General features: G+C 36.1%; 1 protein-coding gene across 1 annotated transcript in view; it reads right to left on the bottom strand.

Annotated features, from left to right (window-relative positions):
* Window positions 1–4,512: 4,512 nt before the first annotated feature.
* The window catches only part of zfpm2b (zinc finger protein, FOG family member 2b), a 160,594-nt gene continuing 143,064 nt past the window's right edge, over window positions 4,513–22,042 (bottom strand). Inside the window, exons 10-12 of the mRNA XM_073822402.1 lie at window positions 9,987–10,193; window positions 9,266–9,490; window positions 4,513–7,933 (exon numbers count right to left, since the gene is read on the bottom strand). Of these exons, the coding sequence (XP_073678503.1) occupies window positions 5,607–7,933; window positions 9,266–9,490; window positions 9,987–10,193 (2,759 nt within the window). The 3' untranslated portion in view covers window positions 4,513–5,606. The remainder of the gene's footprint in view (window positions 7,934–9,265; window positions 9,491–9,986; window positions 10,194–22,042) is intronic.

The following is a 22,042-nucleotide window of genomic DNA, read 5'->3' as shown; positions in this document are numbered from 1 at the left end:
GTTAATGACCAAACATATCATTATAAAAGTTCACAATGTTGCTGCACATGAAATATAACGAGGATAACATTTAAAAATATATATTTTTTATCAGGTTACACACTGATTATTTATCACTCAAACTCCTTTCTCTACCTGTCCGTTGGTCGCGCATATCCTCCATGTTTGTAGTTTTTTAACACTTTTTATGCGTGTTTGTAGTTCTAATCGAATCCTCCGTTCACCGCGCAATGTGTTGTGGGCAATATTAGCCGTTAGAGTGTGCATTGATCCGCACTTCGAATTCTGAAGTCAAGTAGTAGACCATCCGGGAATCTTTGGAATACTTTTTTGAACATACTACGATTTGGGACATACTAATTCTATTTTCGAATACTATTTAGGACGGATAGTATGCGAATTGGGACGCAGCAAAGGTAACGCGATAAACTCTTTCCGTAGGTGTCTAAAGTTAAAAGAGTTTGTTGAATGTTTGAACTAAATAATAACAGCCTTAGTAGGAGGGCTTCCCCTTGGTTCCTCCCAAGTTTTCTTCCTCATACAGAGAGTTTTTCCTTGCCATTGTTGCCTTTGGCTTGCTCATTGGGGTTTTGAAAGGTACTGCTTTTGTTTATTTAGTTCAAGTGCTAATATAATTAGAAACAATAAACATGTTGCAGTCACGTGACTCACGTCATTGTTAATTTTCCTATAATAAAAAATGACTTTGCAATTGGGCTTTGACGTAATATCTTGGCTTCCACTAAAGTGAAACGTGGTTCCATGATAAGGGCACCTCTGTGCATCTCCTGCTTAGGAGCTATATGTTGCAGAGATGAAGTGGTCCTTCTCTCACACCTGAGGTAAAAAGCTGAAATCTGCTCTATGGGAGTAGATCTGTGCCATATAAGAGTGCAAATGAATGTCAGGTGGGCTTGCAGAGCTCTAAGCCCCTCACACCACAGCAGTCAATCACTGAGAAGGGTCCAGATGAAGGCTGAGTGATCAGCTCCAGCAGTGAGGGAGAGTGGGTGGTTTAGGGTCTGTCTCATGGTTGCGAGGAAGAACAGCATGTCTGTTCAACCTCCCACGAAACAAGCGATCTGCTCCATCCCTCGCCACTCTGGTGATCTGACCGTGTGTGGAGGAGGCTCTGACACCCTGAGAAGCGCTGATCTCGTGTATACGATCTACTCATGGAGTGAGACATAGACATTGTTGCAAAACACAATAGAGTCCAGATTTTTTCCCCGATTTCGACATCTTTAAAGTGGTCATCCGATGCCCATTTTCCACAAGTTAATATGATGCTTTAGGGTCCAAATGAAAAGTTTGTAATATACTTTGATTAAAAATTCTCTATGGTAGTGTAAAAAAACACTAATTTTACCTGGTAAAAATGCCTCTGTTCTCAGCAAGCGATATCAGTACCTGGCCCTTTAAAAGATATGAACCTCTGCTCACCCCGCCCCTCAGTTCTGTGGGGCGTGTCATTACATAGCACACGGGGTGTTGCCTAGACAACAGTTGGGGGTATAGTTGTATAGTTTGGGGAAAAATGGCACTTGGGGGCTATGAAGACGCTGTACAACCCCATCCATTTAAAGGTGCAGTGTGTAGATTATTTGTGGCATCTAGTGGTGAGGTTGTGAATTGCAACCAACGACCACCGCTCACCCCTCCCTTTACAGAAGCTACGGCAGCCTACAAGGGATTAAGATGTCTCGTTTTAGACCTCAAAGAATAATGAAGTTTCTTTTAAAACGTAAATTAGGGAATTAGATGTACTTGATAATTCAATAAAACGATGTTATTGTGAATATTACAGTTACTTGTTCATCATTGTGTCAGTGTTTTTTTGCTAGAACAACAGTGATGAAACGCGATCTGTAGAGCAGTTTGTCCGTTTAGGGCTACTGTAGAAACATAAAGGCGGCTTCCATGTGAGGGGACCCTCGGTGTATGTAGAACTGATATGTATGTATGTAACTGATCATTCTAAGTTAATAAAAACATAATGGCTCATTACGTAAGGTCTTTATACACCCCTGAAAGCATAGTTATGTATATTATATTGCATTTCTGTCTAGAGATCATCTTAAATATTACACATTGCACCTTTAAAATTTTATTTAAAAACGGGAGTTGGAACCGAAACAAAACAAAGAAGTTCGACAATTATGGCTTATACTGGATGTGTCTGAATGGTTAGTAAACTTAATGTCACTTTGATTTATCTTTATATGTACTGGCATGGTAGTACTGAGAGAGATACGAAGCGATGTGTTTACTGTGGTAAAGAAACGAACGTGGTGTGTTTACTGAGGCATAGCTGATTGAACAAGAGCAAAAAAGTGATCGGTTAACATAACTTACTCCGTCCTTATATTGAAATACATAAATGTGACCCTGGACCACAAAACCATAAGGTTACATTTTACAAAACTGAGGTGTATATATCATATGGAAGCTGAATAAATAAGCTTTCTATTGATGTATGGTTTGTTAGGATAGGACAATATTTGGCCGAGATACAACTATTTGGAAATCTGGAATCTGAGGGTGCAAAAAAATCAAAATACTGAGAAAATCACCTTTAAAGTTGTCCAAATTAAGTTCTTAACAATGCATATTACTAATAAAAAAATACATTTTGATATATTTATAGTAGGAATTTTACAAAAAATCTTCATGGAACATGATCTTTACTTAATTTCCTAACGATTTTTGGCATAAAAAAAAAATCTATAATTTTGATCCATACAATGTATTTTTGGCTATTGCTACAAATATACCCCAGCGACTTAAGATTAAGGTTTTGTGGTCCAGGGTCACAAATGTGAGTGTTATAGTCTTTACTCATGTGCAGTTGTGGCTGTAAACACGTTTACAGGTATTGGGTTAAGGTTACATCTTAATCAATAACAGACACCGTTTTAAACCATCTAACGTTACAAAGCTAAGCTTTATACTGACCCTCTTTATAAAGCAGTATGGTGAGAAATGATTCGCATAAACATGAACCCATTTAGATAGATCAGTGGTCACATTCCCTCAGTGCCGTCAGTTTACTTCTCACTCGAGGTGGGTCTATGCTAAAACACTGCTGTCTATCAACTATCGCAGGAGCGGCCTCTGACGGTGTTACGCCACAACGACAGGCATCTGAGAACGGCTCGATATGAGAAGAGGCAAATTATTTTACTTATTTAAAAAAAAAAACTACTGGGCGGATCTTTGTCATTCTAGGGTGGTTGCGTACAAACACTCCCAACACACATTTCAGTTCAAACAGCTTGTAAAAGTGCGTGTGGCACCTGATGACCCCTTTAAAGGTCCTTGCACACCAAAATTTTTGTCTGAAAAAACGCATACAAAAATTTTGGACTCAGTGTGCAATGACCTTGAATCTTAGATTCATGCCATTAAGAAGCACCATTTAACAACAGTTCTTTACTTTACAGCCAACTTATAGTACCAAAGAGGTTTTATATTAATTTTTTTTTTAATTGCATTTATTTTGCATGCCTTTTTCTTTCTTTTTCTTTTTTCCTACAAACACACAAATTATGACAATTCAAAAGCTATCACATATCAGAATTTACGATGCAGTGATCAGTTAGTGTTTTCTTTTCCTCATCATGTTCCGCAGTGAAAAAAAAGAATGATTGAATTCACTTTTTTTTATTAATTTAAATGTTGTGTCTACAAGAACAATACTAGAGACAACTGAAGAATGGTGTACACTTACAGTTGCAATCGAAATTATTCAACCCCTTGACCTACAAGACATTTTGCTGCAGAGAACATTTTGTGAATTCAACAAAGGCATTAGTACACTATTAGAGAAAATGTATTAATACACAATAAATAATGAAAAAAAAAAAAAATCTTATTGGCTCTAAAAGTTCATGTTCAAAATTATTCAACCCCCAAAAGTAAAATATGGTGCAGAATCGTTTATTCTTTAAAACCACTCAAGAACATTCTACGACTGATCCCTGAAACAAACATGAATGAAATTGGATGTATACTTTGGGTTGATTGTACTGGAGAAAAGTCCCTTGAACATCAGCTTCAGCCATGGCACCAAATTCTTGCCAAAAGTTTCGAACTGTATGTACATGGTTTATTTTAAAATTTAAAAATGCAGCACAATCTTTAAGGCTTCAGACAGACTAAAACAGTAACCCACCAAGAAGTGCATCTATTTGTCTGTTGATTTCATTTTGATCAATGTTTATCTATGCTAAAATTAATACAAATTATTTGTATTATTATTTAAACGTTTTATTTCTTCTGTGTTTGCAACATAATTCATAAATGGTTTCATAAACTTGTATTTACTATTCAAACAATAAAACACTGTTTACTACATTGTCTCGTTCTCTTTCGCATTTTGATATACACACTCCCTACTGCCCCAAATGATGCAACTACAAAGTGTGAACTAAATATGTGCATTAATAATAAAAAGATGATTATATAGCAAATTCACTGACACTGTTGTCCTGAGATAAGAATTTTAATTTTATGTCACATAAAATAACATTTCCCACATTTCTGGAATTTCATTCCATACAGGTACATGCATAGCAACACATTTCAGACAACTTTTTTTTTTTCTTTTTTTTTTGAGCAGATTATTTTGTTATTTTTTTTCTTTAGGAAAGATTACAACCAGTCATCCATTCCAAGTGTAAACCCTTCTCCGGCAAGACTTTAGTAAACACTTCACACAGACGATTTCTGGGGATCCAAGTAAAAAAGTTACCCTTTCATAATACTGCTTTAAATGATGTTTTATCTTTTAAAAAGTATTGCATTAGGAGCCAAATGTTTAAAAAAGAGATAATGAATCAACAAACACACATACAGGTCACTTTTTAAGAAGAGTTCTGCATTGACAAGAAAAACATATGGAAGCATAAAGAAACATCAAGGACAAACTAGACTCTACATGTATTGACAAATATTAATTCAGAAAAATTGATTGCCAGTATTTAAGGATATGCCGACCCATTAGTCAGCCCGAGGTTTACTCCACCATCTGTAGATTTTTCTTTTTAATCAATTTCTAACATTCATGTGGCTTCTTTCTGTAATTCTAAAAGAAACATTAAAGAGAACTTTAAGATCAGATTTTTTTTAGAGCTGCAACTATTATTAAATAAATAAATACATAAAAAACACAAAAAACTATCAACACACAGTATTACCAACAAATATTTTAAAAGTTTCTAGTAAATGACTGTAGGATAAATCTCCTGATTTGATTGTCCTCCTGCTGCTGAGTACACCAGCATGGAATTGTAAAAATGTCTTATGTTGTTGACCACAAGGGGAGAAACTGGTGCTTGTGAAAAATTTAATACGTCCACTTTAAAGAAGAGGGGGGAAATGGACATTTTAGAAATCAGAAACGAAAGTGTCCATAGTCCAATTCAAAACAGCAGGGCTGTCATCAAAAGGGGACAACTTGTTAAGTTGTCCTAGTGTCTTTACATTTATTACATGTATAGAAGTTGGGGCCCAACTTTATAATGTCCCGGGCCATGTGAATTCAAGAGATGGCGCTGGTTAACAGCGCTACCTTTTTTACTACTGTGGACTAGGGTGCAGGTCTACTATTTGACATGCTCTGCTGTGTGTGACGAGCAGTAAAACTTCTTGTGTGTTATAAAGTTTGAGAGGTTGTTGAACTGGATGTCACATGGACGGCAGTACTTTACATTGCTTGTGGTGGCAATGGACCCATTCAGCACTCTCTTGAAGCTTGTCGAGACTTCCTCAGTCTTTAAAGATGGCACCAGCATTGTGCTTTCCTTACAGTGGATGGGACTATCTGCATGGCTTTCAGGAGTAGGGGAACCATGTTGTTTATTTCCAGCATCTTCCATCTTGTCTTCATGGTCCAGACTGTCCTTTAAGGATGAAGACTTGCCCTGGTTCTCAGGGTCATCTGTGCTAAGATGGCTACCATCAGGCATCGGCTGGTCTTTCTCCCCCTCACTGCCCTCGTTTGGACTCTGCCTCCGTTCGCTTTGTGAGACCAGCATCCCTGTAGCGTAATCAGTGGGTTTGATTTCATAGTAAGGCCAAATTTGCTCATCGGGTCTCATTTTCTTAGCAGGACTTGGGTAGCCACCAGAGGGCTGAAAAATGCTCCTCATGTCATCTTTTATCGGGATTGGTTGTTCCTCACTGGAAGCTTGGATGTCAGAAGTTGGCACGGCATTGAGATGCTCAATCTTTCCATGCGGAGCTGGATGCTCGAAGAGAGTGTTCTCTAAGAGGTTGGTAGTATTTCTGTGACCTTCCTTTTTGATGCTTTTGTTCTCAATGGAAGTGTTTTGCAAAAGAGTACCTGGGCAGAAGTTCTGTTTGTGCTTGAGATAGTCCTCAACTTTGTTGAAGCTTATCTTGCACACAACACACTCATGATAATCCATAAGTCCTTTAGAAGAAACCGGAGAGTTGCCAAACTGTGGCATGCATTTTTTACTGAGATCTATAGGTGCATCACCTTCTTCCTTAGAGATTGTATTACATTTTGACACAAGAGCTGATTTTGTGACTGTCAGTGAAGCCTCTGGATATTTGGGTACTAACCCTTGGATCATGTTGTATCTCTGATGATCTCTGAAGCTGTCCAGTGTGTCCTTTGACATGTATGGACCTCCTATAGTAGGCATTCCAAGAAACGTTGGCATACCCATAGGTGGCATTTGTTCTTGTTCATGAGTGGCCAGCTCATAAGCCTTTCTTCTTTTACGAGGACGCACTGGCTTCTGATTGGCTGCTCCTTTGTGTGCGCGTTTCACTTGAGGATCATGCCGAGTGGCACAGTAATACTGCTTGTGCACCATGTAGGTCTCATGCCGGCTAAAGGTGATTTTGCAGGCCTCGCATGTTGTGTGGGTGGGGTCAGTTTCAGCGGGTGGCATTTTCTGGCTTTGTAAATCCAGCTGTGTACCGTTTGGTCTCTCTTGTGCACCAGATGGAGTTGACGCTTTTTTAACTTGTACGGACAGTTCATCTGTCACTTTTCCACCTGCGACAGGATTGCAAGGATTAGGCTCATGCCCTTTCACTTCAGAGGGATGGCCGGCATTTAGCATAACAGCTAAACTAGCTCCAATTTTAGGGCTTACAGTGCCTGCTGGTTTATCCAGAAGTCCATGGAAGTCATGTGGCTTGTGTGTGTTTTCCCAGCGACTGTTGCAGTAGTGCTTCTTGTGCACCAAGTAGTTATCTAGGTTATTGAAGGTGATATTGCATTCAAAGCATGTTGCTCCTTTTGGGACAAGTGTGCTGTACATGACTGGAGGGTAAGTGTTTCCCCCATGACGTAACCTACGATGGACCAACTCTGACATTTTGGCCAGTATCTCAGATGCCTGGGGGCCCACCGTAATATCCTGTGAGAACGGGACATGTGGAATGAACGGGGGTAAGGGAAAGGCCGGAGGCAGGTGGTGTTGAATAGGTGAGGAGGCTAAACGGGGACTGGAAGGTTCTGACTTTACTCTGGAGTATGAAACACTAGCCTTGCTTCCTGAGTTTCCTTCACCCTTAGTAGATGTCTGGCTACTTTCTGTGCTTTCCAGCTCTGACATTTGACTTATATCACAGTGTGCTGTGCTGTCCTGAAGCTCTTTCGTGTTTGCATTAGCTCTGACTTGTTGAGTACTGCCTGCAATGCTGCTAGGAGAGTTATCAGCTTTGTCTTCTTTGATGAGTTTGTTGACCGTACAGCTATGTCCATGTAGCTCCTGGTGTTTGACTAGTTGTCTGGGGGTTTGGAATGTGAAGTGGCAGAGACCACATCTCAGGCCAGTTTGGGACAGATGGGAGAGAATGTGGTGCTGGAGTACCATAAGGGTTTCAGCAGAGTAGTCACAAATTGTGCATTTCAAGTTGCTTCCAGTGGATATTTCATCTGACTTGAGACCTTGAAAAACAAAAACAAAACAGAAATGGTGTTATTGAGCAACACTACAATACAAAGTTGAGTTTAACTAAGGCAGTTTGTTTACAGACTCCTATGGTGCTTTAGTTGGAATCCAGTTTGGGGCATTTCCTAGTCCCCTATACTAGGAGTGTCCAATCCTGCTCCCAGAGGGCCAACGTCCTGCAGATTTTATTTCCAACCAACTCCAAATTGTTTACCTGGAAGTCTAAATACCTTGACCAGAAGGTTCAGGTGTGTTTAATTAAGATAGAAGCTAAACTCTGTAAGACAGTGGCCTTCCAGTAACAAGTTTAGACACCCCTACACTATACCCGTAATTCCCTGTCCTCTCTCTACTGAACAACCGGAAAACACCTCAAACCAGCCTAAGTTGTTTTAACTGGTCTTCCAGCCTGACCATATGACAGTTGCCCAAAACTAAAATCATCAAACAGACCGGGGGTTTCCAATCCTGCTCCTACCCAACATCCTGCAGAGTTTACCCTAAACCAGCTCCAACATGCCTTTAAGTTTTTAGTGGGTCTGAAGATCTTCATTAGCTGGTGTGTTTAATTAGGGTATGTGCTAAACTTTGCAGGAAAGTTTCTCTCTAGGAACAGGTCTGGAGACCCCTAAAGCCCAAAGTATTCTTCAGCCGTCCACATTCTGCAATGGTCTACACACTGTCTGCATGACGCTATTTTCGTCATCGAAATTTCTGCGCACATAAGCACACACTGTCCACTTGCAGTACAAAGCAGGGGTAGGCAAGTTTGATCCAAGAGTGTTCAGCTCCAGCCCTAATCAAACACACATGAACAAGCTAATCAATGTCTTCAGGATTATTAAGGCTATAGGCAGGTGAGTTTTTTTTCAGGGTTAGAGCTGAACTCTGCAGGACTGAACTTGCTAACCCCCCGTTTAGAGTCTATTAGGTGGTACCGCACGTGTTGAAACTCATCCATGTGCGCTCATCTGCATTTCAGTATACTTTGAAAGCGGTGCGGATGCGTGGAAAGTGAAGTATCCCTGGACTTTAAACTAGACCAGGGGTGTCCAAACTCGGTCCTGGAGGCCCATCGTCCTGCAGAGTTTAGCTCCAAGTTGCCTCAACACACCTGCTTGGAAATTTCTAGTGTGCCTAGTATTTAATTTAGATGGAGCTAAACTCTGCAGGACAGTGGCCCTCCAGGACCGAGTTTGGACACCCCTGAACTAGACCAACCTGGCCAGGCTAGTTAAGACTTTGGCTCTTGAATAAGCAAGTATGTCTTTCTTATTTGTGACTGGTCGACTGTTATTTGAAAAAGAATGTCCTCTTGATCTACTCACTGTTATGTGTGGATAAGTGCATTTCCAAGGCATGCGAGCCTGCAAAGCTCATATTGCATTGGGGGTATGTGCAATTGCGAAGCATTTGATGGCTGATATTGGCGTTTTTCTCTGCCACCATCTCAGGGTCCCTTTGTCGCCCACTGCAGTAATACATAAGGTGGGCCTGGAGGTTTCTTTCACTCCGAAACCAGATGCCACAAGCCTTGCAGGGGAAGATGTCTTCTACAAAGACAGAAATGGACACAAGCATATCCATACTGAATTATCTAAAGCTTGTGAAAATCGCAAAGTTATATACAGTGAGGTCAAGAAATCTGAGACCACTAGAAAATTCTTCTAGCTTACATTTTGTTATTTTGTACAAAATTGCTTAGTGACCTTGAAATAGTGCAGAATCTTTTTTTTTTCACAATATAACTGTAATTTTGATTTTGCAGTAATAGGACGAACATTATAACTCAACCCTATAGACCCCATCAAAGCAAATGCACTGTTGTTCGCATCAAATTCTTGTTAACTGTGATTAGAGAATGGGAGAGAGGGTAAATATCTAATTCCTGCAAAACTGAAGGTCAGCCTCGACCCTTGGTAATTCTCTTATCCATGGCAAACATGCACATCAGAGCTGTGATGACTCTTTGACATGGATTTCCATTTTTAACCAAGCACATTAATCAGTCTATCCACTGTGGCAGAGGCCTGATAATGCAGCACTCACTGTTGATGATAGCGCCGGGCAGTATGGACGCCATGGCTGCTTGCTGAGGAAGGAGTTGGATGCCGTCCAGCTGTCTGGCCGGGTACATCCCTTGACCGTAGGGAGTTTGGGCTGGTGTTTGAAGATGCGAGTGCAAATCCACCACACAGGCTGCAAGTTCGTCTCCTTCCATGATGTTTTTTGTCGTGGAACACCACACATGTCCTCCTATGAGAGAAAGCAAAGTTTGTATTTAATAACAGATTTGAGGGAAAGGTTTTGATGTAAAAGATGTCTTTTGTTTTGATTGGTTTGGACCCCATTGACTTAATTGAAAATTCTGGCAGTGTGTTATCAAGACCTCACAAACTTGTTTTTCAAAAACAGCAGTAGTCAGCTTCTACTTTTATCTATTAATACTAAGTACACAAAAATCAGCATAGTGGTGAATAGAAACCCACATACAGCCTGCGGTCCTACACACAAATGCATTGCTTTGAAGCCGCAACAAACAAGTGAGGGACAAGTGTATTGCCGAAGACGCTGCCGCTAAAGAGAATGGACATCTCGGATAAAAGTACAGCATTATCAAATTGAAGGGCTGTGGATGAAACATTCCACTGGAGTCCGCAGAACAAACTCATTAGCCAGTTAAAAAGGAGAGGAGTGCTTTGTGACGGAGATAACATTTATCTGTCTAAATGACGGACTTTCTGTCTGCGCGTCATCTTCCATTGAGGGGATTAAAGTTTTAAATATGACTATTTACAAAAGTCTGGAACGCAAGATAACAAGAAGAGACATGATATGCCAGCACTAAATGCTAGAATTAGGACGTGGACTAATTGGGGGAGTTGGACAATGAGGATGAAGTACACTCAATGCTACCTTTCAAAGATGTGTGAGCGCTCTCTGACAGCATGTCGAAGGAGAAAAAAAGTGACCTGTGATGCGCTGTCATGCCTCCCGCGGAGGAATGCTAATTGCATGTGCTTGGACGGGACTTTCGGTATTGTGGGTCTGACATGAGGAACAGATGTCCACTTAGTAAAACAGATGTTTTAATGCAGCTGTTTTGCTTCAGTAACCAGATTTATTCATACCAATTCATTAATATCTTAACAGCCACTTGACACTACAGTTGCCATGTGCAAATGCAGAGTGTAAATAATGTACAGTTTATAGTAGCATTTGCAACAATTCTCAGACAAAATAAAGCAAAGTAAAATTGTTGTTTAGCCTCTGCCCAGCATGTGCTTGTGTCTTTGCTATTTTAGTTCTGGCAGTAAAACAGAGCGGTCTGTCTGACCAGTGTTTATTTTGGCACGGCACGCTGTACTGAAGACAATGAGAGGTTTAAATGAAATGCATGTGTGTCTTTCCTCCCTCTCTCTTTTATCCATGAATTCAAGCAAATATTTGGATCTGTCAACGAGTTTCTTCCTCATCAAAGCTACATAAAATTTGAAAGCTTTATAGTGTTTGAGCTTTCAATATGACTAAAAAAAATTAAGTTTCAGGCTAAAGGTAAACTTCATAGTAATAGCATTTTGTGAAAATGGACTATGGGTGTTGTGTGGACAGAAGATGGTTCAAATGGTGCTTTCTGAGGGGTCTGTGTAACTATTAATCCTTCGCCACAAGGTGGCGATGTCTTCACCTTTAAAAGCAAGGTCTTTCAGGATCATTCATAAAGGTAGTTTGCTTTCTGTTCAATACTGTTTGTTTCTGTCAGTGGGTGCTGCAAATATTAACTAGGATTTGATTTACTTTTATTTCAATATACATATACGCATTATCTCATATATACACGTTCAAAAACAACCCAGCACTGGGTAAAATCTGGACAAACCCAGCGATTGGGATAAATGTTTAACCTAACCTTCTGGGTAATTTTATTTAACTCAATTATTGCTTAGAAAATTACTGTATTTCTTGCTTAAAATGAACCCAAAATAGGTTGGAAATTAACATTTATTAAAATGTTCAATAAATTAACATTTAATAATAAGCTTAATAAATAATAATTAAGTAATGCACTTTTTTAAATTGCTTAAATGTTCACCTTCTGTTTATTGCTGATGTCTCTAGCAATTATGTGTCTGATTTATTATTTGCATCCTATTTTAGACAATATTTGGTCGAGATACAACTATTTAAAAATCTGGAATCTGAGGGTGCAAAAAAAAAATCTAAATATTGGGAAAATCGTCTTCCAAATGTCCAAATAAAGTTCTTAGCAATGCATATTACTAATCAAATATTAAGTTTCTATAAATTTATGGTAGGATAATTACAATATATGTTCATGGAACATGATCTTTACTTAATATCCTAATGATTTTTGGCATAAAAGAAAATTCGATAATTTGCTATTGCTACAAATATACCCGAGCTACATAAGACTTTATTTATTTTGTGGACCAGGGTCACATTTCACCTATTCATTTGTTTATTTTTTATTTTTAAGAAATAATTTTATTCAGCAAGGATGCATTCAATCATTCAATTTATCAAAAGTGACAGTAAAGTCATTGGTAATTAAAAGAAAAGAAAATTGATTTCAAATAAATGCTGTTTTTTTTTTTAACATTGTACATCAAAAAATCCTTAAATAAAAGCATTATGAATTCCACAGAAATATTCCACGACAAAGCAGTTTTCAACATTGATAATAATGTTTTTAGACCACCAACATTACAAAAAAATAATACAATTCTTACTGACCCCAAACTTTTGAATGGTAGCGTAAAGCAGATTTTAAAAGGTATTTTGTAGATCTGCTTTCCTCATATGTTTCAAATCTAACAAGAGTATTGTTGAAGTATTTTTGCTGCTGTACAAAGACAAGCATTTATAGGTTAAAAAAGTCTATAAATGCTTATTTATGTTGTTTTTTGTTTTTTTAGAAAATGACTGATCTCTGATCCACGTAGAGCCCTTTGAAGCTGCAATTTGGACCTTAAACACATTGATCCCAGTTGAAGTCCACTATATAGAGTAAAATCCTGGGATGTTTTCCTCAAAAACACATTTCTTTTGACTGAAGAAAGAAAGACTTGAACATCTCGGATGACATGGGGCTGAGTAAGTGATCAAAAAATTTTAATTCAGGATGAACTAATCCTTTAATAAGGATTTAGCATTCTGCATTGTTTCACACTGTACAGGTTTACATTTAACACCTCAAAGCCTTCATAATTCTGGGTTAAAAGTTTTTAACCCCTTTTTCCTCTACCTGCAACTACAACACTGTGGCACAGAATGACCTACATTACTCGGCTCTCGTGCCGCGACCGTCTTTATTCCACCCAGCGACTGTGATCAATAAGAAAGTCCTAAGAAAACGCAGATAAAAGTGTCCTAAAAAGCCCAGCATAGGAGAGTGAGATCTTGCAAGTGTAGCAGCAGTGTGCATAAGACAGCGGGGAGCTCACTTTCACTGCTCGCTTCCATAAATCACATCTCTGCCTCGCTGCATCCCAGAGTGCATCAGTCATACGGCTGCGTTCCCCCGGGGGCCGCCCTCACGGAGCTTCTGTGTTCCTGGCCAGGCTGAGTTTCAGCGCCCCGGGTATCACCTCTCCACCATCTGCCCCGCACACCTGCACCCTCATTGATCTCCTGGCCCGCGCGCTACATCAAACACACACCAGAGGGGCATTGTGCTGCTTCCTGTGAGGCACGGCCAGTCATCTGGCTGGGGTAGCAGGGTGTGAAGTTATGCCTCTTTTTGTATATTCATGAGGCGGTGCAGTCTGTGTTTATTTTCTCGCAGCACACCACACCACACCCCCGGCTTTCAGGTTCAAATTGAAGCGCGGCGGTAGCTTGACAGGTCTGCCAAAAAAATTACCCCGCCGTTTTCCAATTTCTAAATATGAGCTTTGAGAAATGAATCGTCTTCCTGACAGCTAGCCTACTGGTCCGGCTAAAGCGAACGCTGGCAGAAAGTGTGATTTTACTGGCTGGGTGAACTAAGCTCCTTGTGAGTGACAGGTCAAGAACTGCATCTGCCTTGCTTTCCTTTTTGCTTTCTTTACGTCAGTCCGGCGGGTTCAATATGGCATCTGAATGAGGTCAATCTTTGACCTCCACAGTTATTAACTGATAGAGGAAATTAGATGAATGAGATGTCACTGCTTAAGGCCATGATATACTCACAGTCATGGTCTTTTTTGTTCTTCGTTTAGGGGCAAAAAGAAGCTATGAGCAACATTTAGGTAAATGTGCGGACACATTTTATTTTGAGCACCAGTTCTCACTATTAAAAAAAATATTAACTATGATTTTGCCTTGATAAACACCTTATTACTGCTTATTAATTGTTAGTAAGGAAGTTGTTAAGTAAGGGATAATGTACAGGCAGCCGGTAGTTATCGCAGAAATAAGCCCCGACAGTGTGATCAGTCTTGTATCACACTGAAGGGGCTTATTTCGCGATAACTACAGGCTGCCTGTACATTATCCCGCTTATTACACGGCTACTTGCCACATAAGGAAAAAAAACTGGACATGAATATGAATTTGAAACCTTTTATTGGCATATTTGTTTTAAATTAACATTTTTATCCTTCCGCGAAACGATATAGTACCACGTGACTAACATTCAAACTATGTACGTTAGTAAGACAATTTAAATAGATTAATGTCGAAATTTTCCATTGTTAATTGTGGTTGTCCAGTGTTTGTCACAAGATGGCGCCAAACGGTAATCTTTGTTGGCACGGAGGGATTTTAAACATACAAGTAGTACCGGCTATGCGTTATTACTTTGGAGCGGTGATTATTTGAAAAGAACGAACCTGCAAATGTCTCAACTGACCAATCAGAATCAAGCATTCCAAAGAGCCGTGTAATAAGTTTAGGTATGGGTTTAGGTATATACACTGCCGCTCAAAAGTTTGAGTTCCTTTTCATTTGATCAAAAATTCAGAAAAATAATAATAATAATAATAAAATATATTATAAAATATTATTGCAATTCAAATGAACGGTTTATTATTTCAGTATACTTTAAAATATGATTTATTTCTGTGATGCAAAGCTGAATTTTCATTAGCCATTACTTCAGTCTTCAATGTCACATGACATGATCCTTCAGAAACCATTCTAATATACTGATTTATTACTTTTATTATGAGTGTTGGAAACAGTTGTGCTGCTTAATTTTTTTTTTTTTTTTTGGAACCTGTGGTACTTTTTTCAGGATTCTTTGAATAAAATGTTAATAAGAACAGCATTTATTCAAAATAGAAATTATTTTCTAGCAAAATACCTCTTTACTATCACTTTTTATCAGTTTAACGCATCTTTGCTGAATAAAAATAATCATTTCTTTCAAAGAGAGAAAGAAAGAAAAATTGTACCTCGAATTTTGAACAAGGTGTTTATTTTTACAAAAGGTTTCTATTTTAAATAAATGCTGTTATTTTTAACGTTTTATTTATCAAAAGTATTACAGGTTCCCCAAAAAAATATTAGGCAGCACAACTGTTTCCAACACTGATAATAAATCAGCATATTAAAATGATTTCTGAAGGATCATGTGACGCTGAAGACTGGAGTAATGATGCCGAAAATATAGCTTTGCATCACAGGAATAAATTATATTTTAAAGTATATCGAAATAGAAATTTTAATTTATAAAGCTTTATAGTGTATAAGCTTTATAGATAGCTTTGAAGCAGCCAGATTTGCAGTATTAAACATGAAAAACAGTGTCAGTTTCAATTTCAATTAATTTCAATATCAATTTTTACTATAAAGCAACTCTCCATTGTGTTCATGTTTTTTCTTGTGTCTGACCTCAACAGACTGGACAGAAGAAATTAACTGGGGAAGATTTCCACATCAAAAGCAAAAGTGGACCAATGGTTTTTACCAGTGAACTTTTCCAGAAAGCCAAAACAAACTTTGTATATACAGTTGCGGTCAAAAGTTTACATACACCTTGCATAATCTGCAAAATGTTAATTATTTGACCAAAACGAGAGGGTTTTTACTATGTTTACATAGTCCACAAGAAATACCTGAATTTATAAAAATGACCCTGTTCAAAAGTTTACATACACTTTATTCTTAATACTGTGTTGATACATGATCCACAACTTTTTATGCCCATATATAAATAAAAAAATAACATGCATTTTGTATGATTCCTCTTAGTTTGGTAAAATAGTCAGTATTTCGCAGATTCTGTGTAAACTTTTGACCAAATAAAATGTGCACAAATCATATGCTTAAGAGTACAACATCTTGTCACTGAGGCAATATCTTCAAATGAATAACTTTGTACCTTATTTACCCCTTAGTAGTTCATAATAGTACCTTAAGGGTACACATTAAGGTACTAATATGCACCTTTTAGGAGTAGATAAGATAAAGAGTTGTCTCTACCCCAGTGACAATTTCTACAGTGTATGACAAAAAGCCCTTAAGAAATAAGGGGGAAAAAGAGTTTATGATCTTGGGGCTGTATGCCAGGGCATTTCTATCCCATTTTATACCACCATTAGTGGTATTTTTGCACCCATTTTTTGTTGTTTACCAGGTTAAAATAATAAGTGGTGATTCTTGCAAGTTTAACACAAGTGTTTGTTCAAATTCCTAATCGTAAGTACAATGTAAAGATGATTATTAAAATATGTTTTACAATAAAATGCTACATTAGTCTTTTCAGCACTGCAAAAAAAAAAAAAAAAAAAAAATGCTTTTCTTACTTGTTTCCAGCCAAACTATCTAAAATTCTTAAGTCAAGAAGGATTTTCTAGACAAGTAAAAATTATTTTCTCGTTTTCAGAAAAAACAAGTCAAAATTAAGTAATTTTTTCTTAAAACAAGTTAAATAATCTGCCAATGAGGTAAGCAAAAACAGAAAACAAGATTAGTTTTCTTACCCCACTGTTGCTTTTTTCAAGCAAAAATAAACTTAATTTTGACTTGTTTTTTCTGAAAACAAGACAAAAAATTTTACACGTCTAGAAAATCCTTGATTTAAGAATTTTAGATAGTTTGACTGGAAATGAAATCTAAGTAAGTTGTTTCTTTGTAATTATTTGTGACAATTGTTTCTACGCTGCAAAAAAAGCTTTGCTTACTTCGATTTTTTTTTTGTCTTGTTTCCAACCAAAATATCTAAAAATTCTTAAATCAAGAAGGATTTTCTAAACAAGTAAAAATTGTTTTCTCGTTTTCAGAAACAAACAAGTCAAAATTAAGTGATTTTTTTTTTTTTGCTTAGAACAAGGGTAGGCAAAAAAAAAAATATTTCAAACAGAAAACAAAATTATTTTTCTTACCCCATTGGCAGAGTATTTGGCTTGTTTCAAGCAAAAACGCACTTAATTTTGTCTGGGTGTTTCTCAGAGGTGCAGCTGGAGTTAAAATCTTACACTTGACACAAAGTTCTTGCATTAATTAGTGGAACACATCTACTTACACTGCCAAAATGCTTTTCTTACTTAAATTTTTTGTCTTGTTTCTAGCCAAAATATCTAAAAAATCTTACATCAAGAAGGATTTTTCTAGACAAGTAAAAAACAATTCTTGTTTTCAGAAAAAAAAGTCAAAACTAAGTGCGTTTTTGCTTAGAACACGTAAAATAATCTGCCAATGGGGTAAGATAAAAAAATTACAATTCACAAGATTATTTTTTTTACCCCATTGGTAGATTATTTTGTTTGTTTCAAGCAAAAACGCACTTAGCTTTGACTTTTTTTTTTTTCTGAAAACAAGATTTTTTTTTTTTTTACTTGTCTAGAAAATCCTTCTTGATTTAGAAATGTTTAGATATTTTGGCTGGAAAAAAGACAAAAAAATCTAAGAAAGAAAAGCATTTTTTGCAGTGAGTGTGTCGTTTCTTTGTAATTATTTGCGACAACTGTTTCTACGCTGCAAAAGTAAAAAAAAAAATTCTTGTTTTCAGAAAAAAAAGGCAAAACTATGTGCGTTTTTGCTTTTTTTTTTTACTTGTTCTAAGCAAAAACGCACTTAGTTTTGACTTTTTTTTCTGAAAACAAGAATTGTTTTTTACTCGTCTAGAAAATCCTTCTTGATGTAAGAATCTTTAGATATTTTGGCTAGAAACAAGACAAAACATTTAAGTAAGAAAAGCATTTTGGCAGTGTAAGTAGATGTGTTCCACTAATTAATGCAAGAACTTTGTGTCAAGTGTAAGATTTTAACTCCAGCTGCACCTCTGAGAAACACGCAGGCTCCACAGAAGCACACAAACCAATGTGTCTAAATATGGGACGATTTGTTTGTGGCTGCACCTCCGCAGCCCTGTGGAAGCCCCCTGAGATTGGCATAATGAAAAGCAATGTCTCCCACTTAACACCGGGATCCAGGCGCTCTCTCTGATAGAGGCCGGGGCTGTTTATTAAATGATGGAATTTGGCTGTTTCTTCCGCAGAATGTTATCAGCCGGAGAACAATCGTGCCCATGGTCGCACCCTCACTGGCTCGCCCGGCTGCTCATTAGCCACAGCATATTTAATCCAGAAGTTTCTTATCAAACGTGACACCTGCATCTCCGAATGGCACTTTCCCTGTTCATTGGCATGTATTTGGGTGAGTAGACTCCAAGGTGCTTTGTGGAGATTAAGAGAGAGAAAGTGAGCGAGAGAGTGAATGAGCGCTTATTTTATCATTTAGCGGGTCTGGACCGTATCCAAGCAGTTTTTGTCTTGTTGTTGTAATTAGAAAGCCTTTTAAGCGATAACAGCTGCTGCTGAATATGAATATGGATAGAACCACATCAATTCTGCCTGAGATAGACCCCCTTCCCATCCTCCCTCCCCCTCGCTTACTGTTTTTCATACTGCGCTGATCTTAATAAAGACGGAGGAAAGTGTAGCTAGCCGCTCCACTCGCTTATTTTAGCATTCCTGATTGAAGTCTTTCTTGACAGTCTCTCTGTGTGACATGTGAAGCATTCAAATCACACACTCGCTGACAGGCTGCAACTCATTTCCATATCCCAATGTGTAATTAAGCTTTGTGACAGCTCCTTAATAGCTGCGTGCCACGCCGCCGGTGCTATACGTTGCCCGGCTCAGTTGAGATGCATATACAGGCTTGTAAGCATACAGCTTACAATATAAAAAATAGATTATTAAATAGATAAATGTGTGAACATAAAGGTAACCTTTAAACATCAGCAACAAATGAAAACACCAAGATGTAAACATTACCTAAACAAGTCAAAGCTAATGAAAACATTACCAAAATAGGTTAAAAAGTGTAAACAATAATCAAATAAGTCAACAAATGCAAATGAAAAAGGAAATACTAAAGTAACCATTAACAAACAGGTAAACAAATGCATGTCAAAGGGAATGTTGACAAAATATTTATGTAAATATATAGTGGTTAAGTAAACATGTAAATATAAATGTAAAGACAAATATTAAGGTAAACATTAATAAACAAATGTTTATTATTAATAAAAGCACACAAAGGCATATGCAAAGGAAAACATTAAAAATGTATATATGTATATGTATACATAAATGTAAATATAAAATGTAAACGTTACCAAAATAAGTAATTGTAAGTGTAATATATATATATATATATATATATATATATATATATATATAAATAATGTAAGGGAAACTAAGTAAACTGTAAACAATAACAAAATAGGTAAATAAATCTGTTTAAAGGGGAATGTTAACAATATACATATATATTTATAATTATATTATATATTAATATTTACGTGTGTGTGTGTGTGTGTGTGTGTGTGTGTGTATATGTGTATGTGTGTGTGTGTGTGTGTGTGTGTGTGTGTGTGTGTGTGTGTGTGTGCAAATATGCATATGCAAATATGAAGATAAAGTGGTCAAATGAAACCGTAAATATAAATGTAAGGGCACATGTTAAGGTAAACATTAATAAACAAATGTTTATTGTTAATAAAAGTGATGCAAGATTATTCATAAAAGCACACAAAGGCATATGTTAATAAAAACATTAAAATATGTATATAAATATTGAATGTAAGTATTAGATAAAATAAGCAAACATATGCGACTGTAAAGAGAAACATCAACAAAATAGTAAATGTAAATGTAAGCATGAACAAAATTAGTAAAAAAAAAACTAATGGAAATGGAAATGTTAACAAGTTAAAAAATTATAAGTGTAAACCTGAAACAAAATAGGTAAACAAAGACAAATCTAAAGTTAAATGTTGATAAAATGAATAAATGTAAAAGTAAACAAATTTAAAGACAAATGTAAACATAAATAATGTCAAATATATATTATATATAAATATATAAAGTATAATAATGTAACAGAAAATGTAAAATGATAAGTAAGCATAAGTATAAACATTAACAAAATAAACTACAAAAACAAATCTATTAAAAGGGTAATGTTAACAAAATTATTCTGCAATAAATATATGCAAATATGCATTTGATGAACATTAACAAAGTGGTTAAATGAAACCATAAATATAAATGTAAAGGCAATATTAAGGAAAAGGAAAATGTTTATTATTAATAAAGGTTATCTAAAACTCAAATCAATAAAAGCATGCAAAGGCATATGCAAAGGAATCAAAACAGTAAACTTAAATGTAAACATGAACAAAATTAGTAAAAAAAGACTAATGGAAATGGAAAAGTTAACAAGATAAGAAAATTTAACTGTAAACATGAAACAAAATATGTAAACAAAGACAAATCTACAGTTAAATGTTGATAAAATTATTAAATGTAAAAGTAAACAAATGTAAAGATAAATGTAAACATTAAGAATGTAAAAAAAATCTCTATATATACATAAAATATAAATATATAAAGTATTGTAATGTAACAGAAAATTAAAATGTTTTATCAAAGTGGCTAAAACGTAAATATAAAGGCATATATTAAGGTAAACATTACTAAAGAAATGTTTATAATTAATAAAAGTAATGTCAAACTATTAATAAAAGCACACAAAGGCATATGCAAAGGAAATATATAAATATAAATGTAAATATGAACACAATAGGCAAACAAATGCAACTGAAAAGCGAAACATCAACAAAATAAGTAAACATAAATGTAAACATTAACAAAATTAGTAAATGTAAGTGTAAACATGAAATGAAATAGGTAAACAAAGCCAAATCTAAAGGTAAACATTACTAAAATGACTATGCACGCAGATAGGCTATCCATACCCGCGCGCCTGTGTATTTTACGGGAACACGCACGTTGTACAGCCTTTTGCGCAGAAGTACTTGGTTACACAAGTTTGTATAGTTAATTGTGTTGTAAATGCAATTGTCAAGCAGTTTGTAATGCATTTTGGAAACAGGAGATGAGCGCCTGGTCTAATGCGCCACCTGGCTTGAGAAACCCGTTCTCAAAGACTTACTTTTAGTCATTATTTGGGTAGCACACATATTCTGAATGCCTTCAGCAGAATTCAAATTAGCCATTTTAATCTAGATTAATCTAGATTAATTTCAAGATTTAATCTAGATTAATCTAGATTAAAAAAATTAATCTATGCCCACCCCTAATATATATATATATATATAGCCAAAAATACATTGTATGGTTCAAAATTATCAATTTTTCTTTTATACCAAAAATCATTAGGATATTAAGTAAAGATCATGTTCCATGAAGATATTTTGTAAATTTTCTACCATAAATATATAAGAACTTGATTTTTGATTAGTAACATGCATTGCTAAGAACTTCATTTAGACAACTTTTAAGGTGATTTTCTCAATATTTAGATTTTTTTGCCCCCTCAGATTCCAGGTTTTCAAATAGTTGTATCTCAGACAAACAGTGTATACACACTACCAGTCAAAAGTTCGGACACGCTTGACTTATATTAATATTAATTATTTAAAAAAAAACAATACAATATATTTTTTATTTTATTTATTTATTTATTTTGTTTTATTTTATTTTATTTGATATTATTTGATTTTTTAGATTTTTGCTTTTTTTATTATTTTATTTTATTTTATTTTTAAATACAAATGGAATGGTTTGTTTTTAAGAAAAATTCTTAACATTAGTTTTTCTTAAAAACAAAGTGAGAATCATCCTTGG

Source organism: Garra rufa, chromosome 17 (assembly GCF_049309525.1).
Source record: "Garra rufa chromosome 17, GarRuf1.0, whole genome shotgun sequence".
NCBI classification, from domain to species: domain Eukaryota; kingdom Metazoa; phylum Chordata; class Actinopteri; order Cypriniformes; family Cyprinidae; genus Garra; species Garra rufa.
This window is presented reverse-complemented; position numbering and strand designations above follow the sequence as displayed.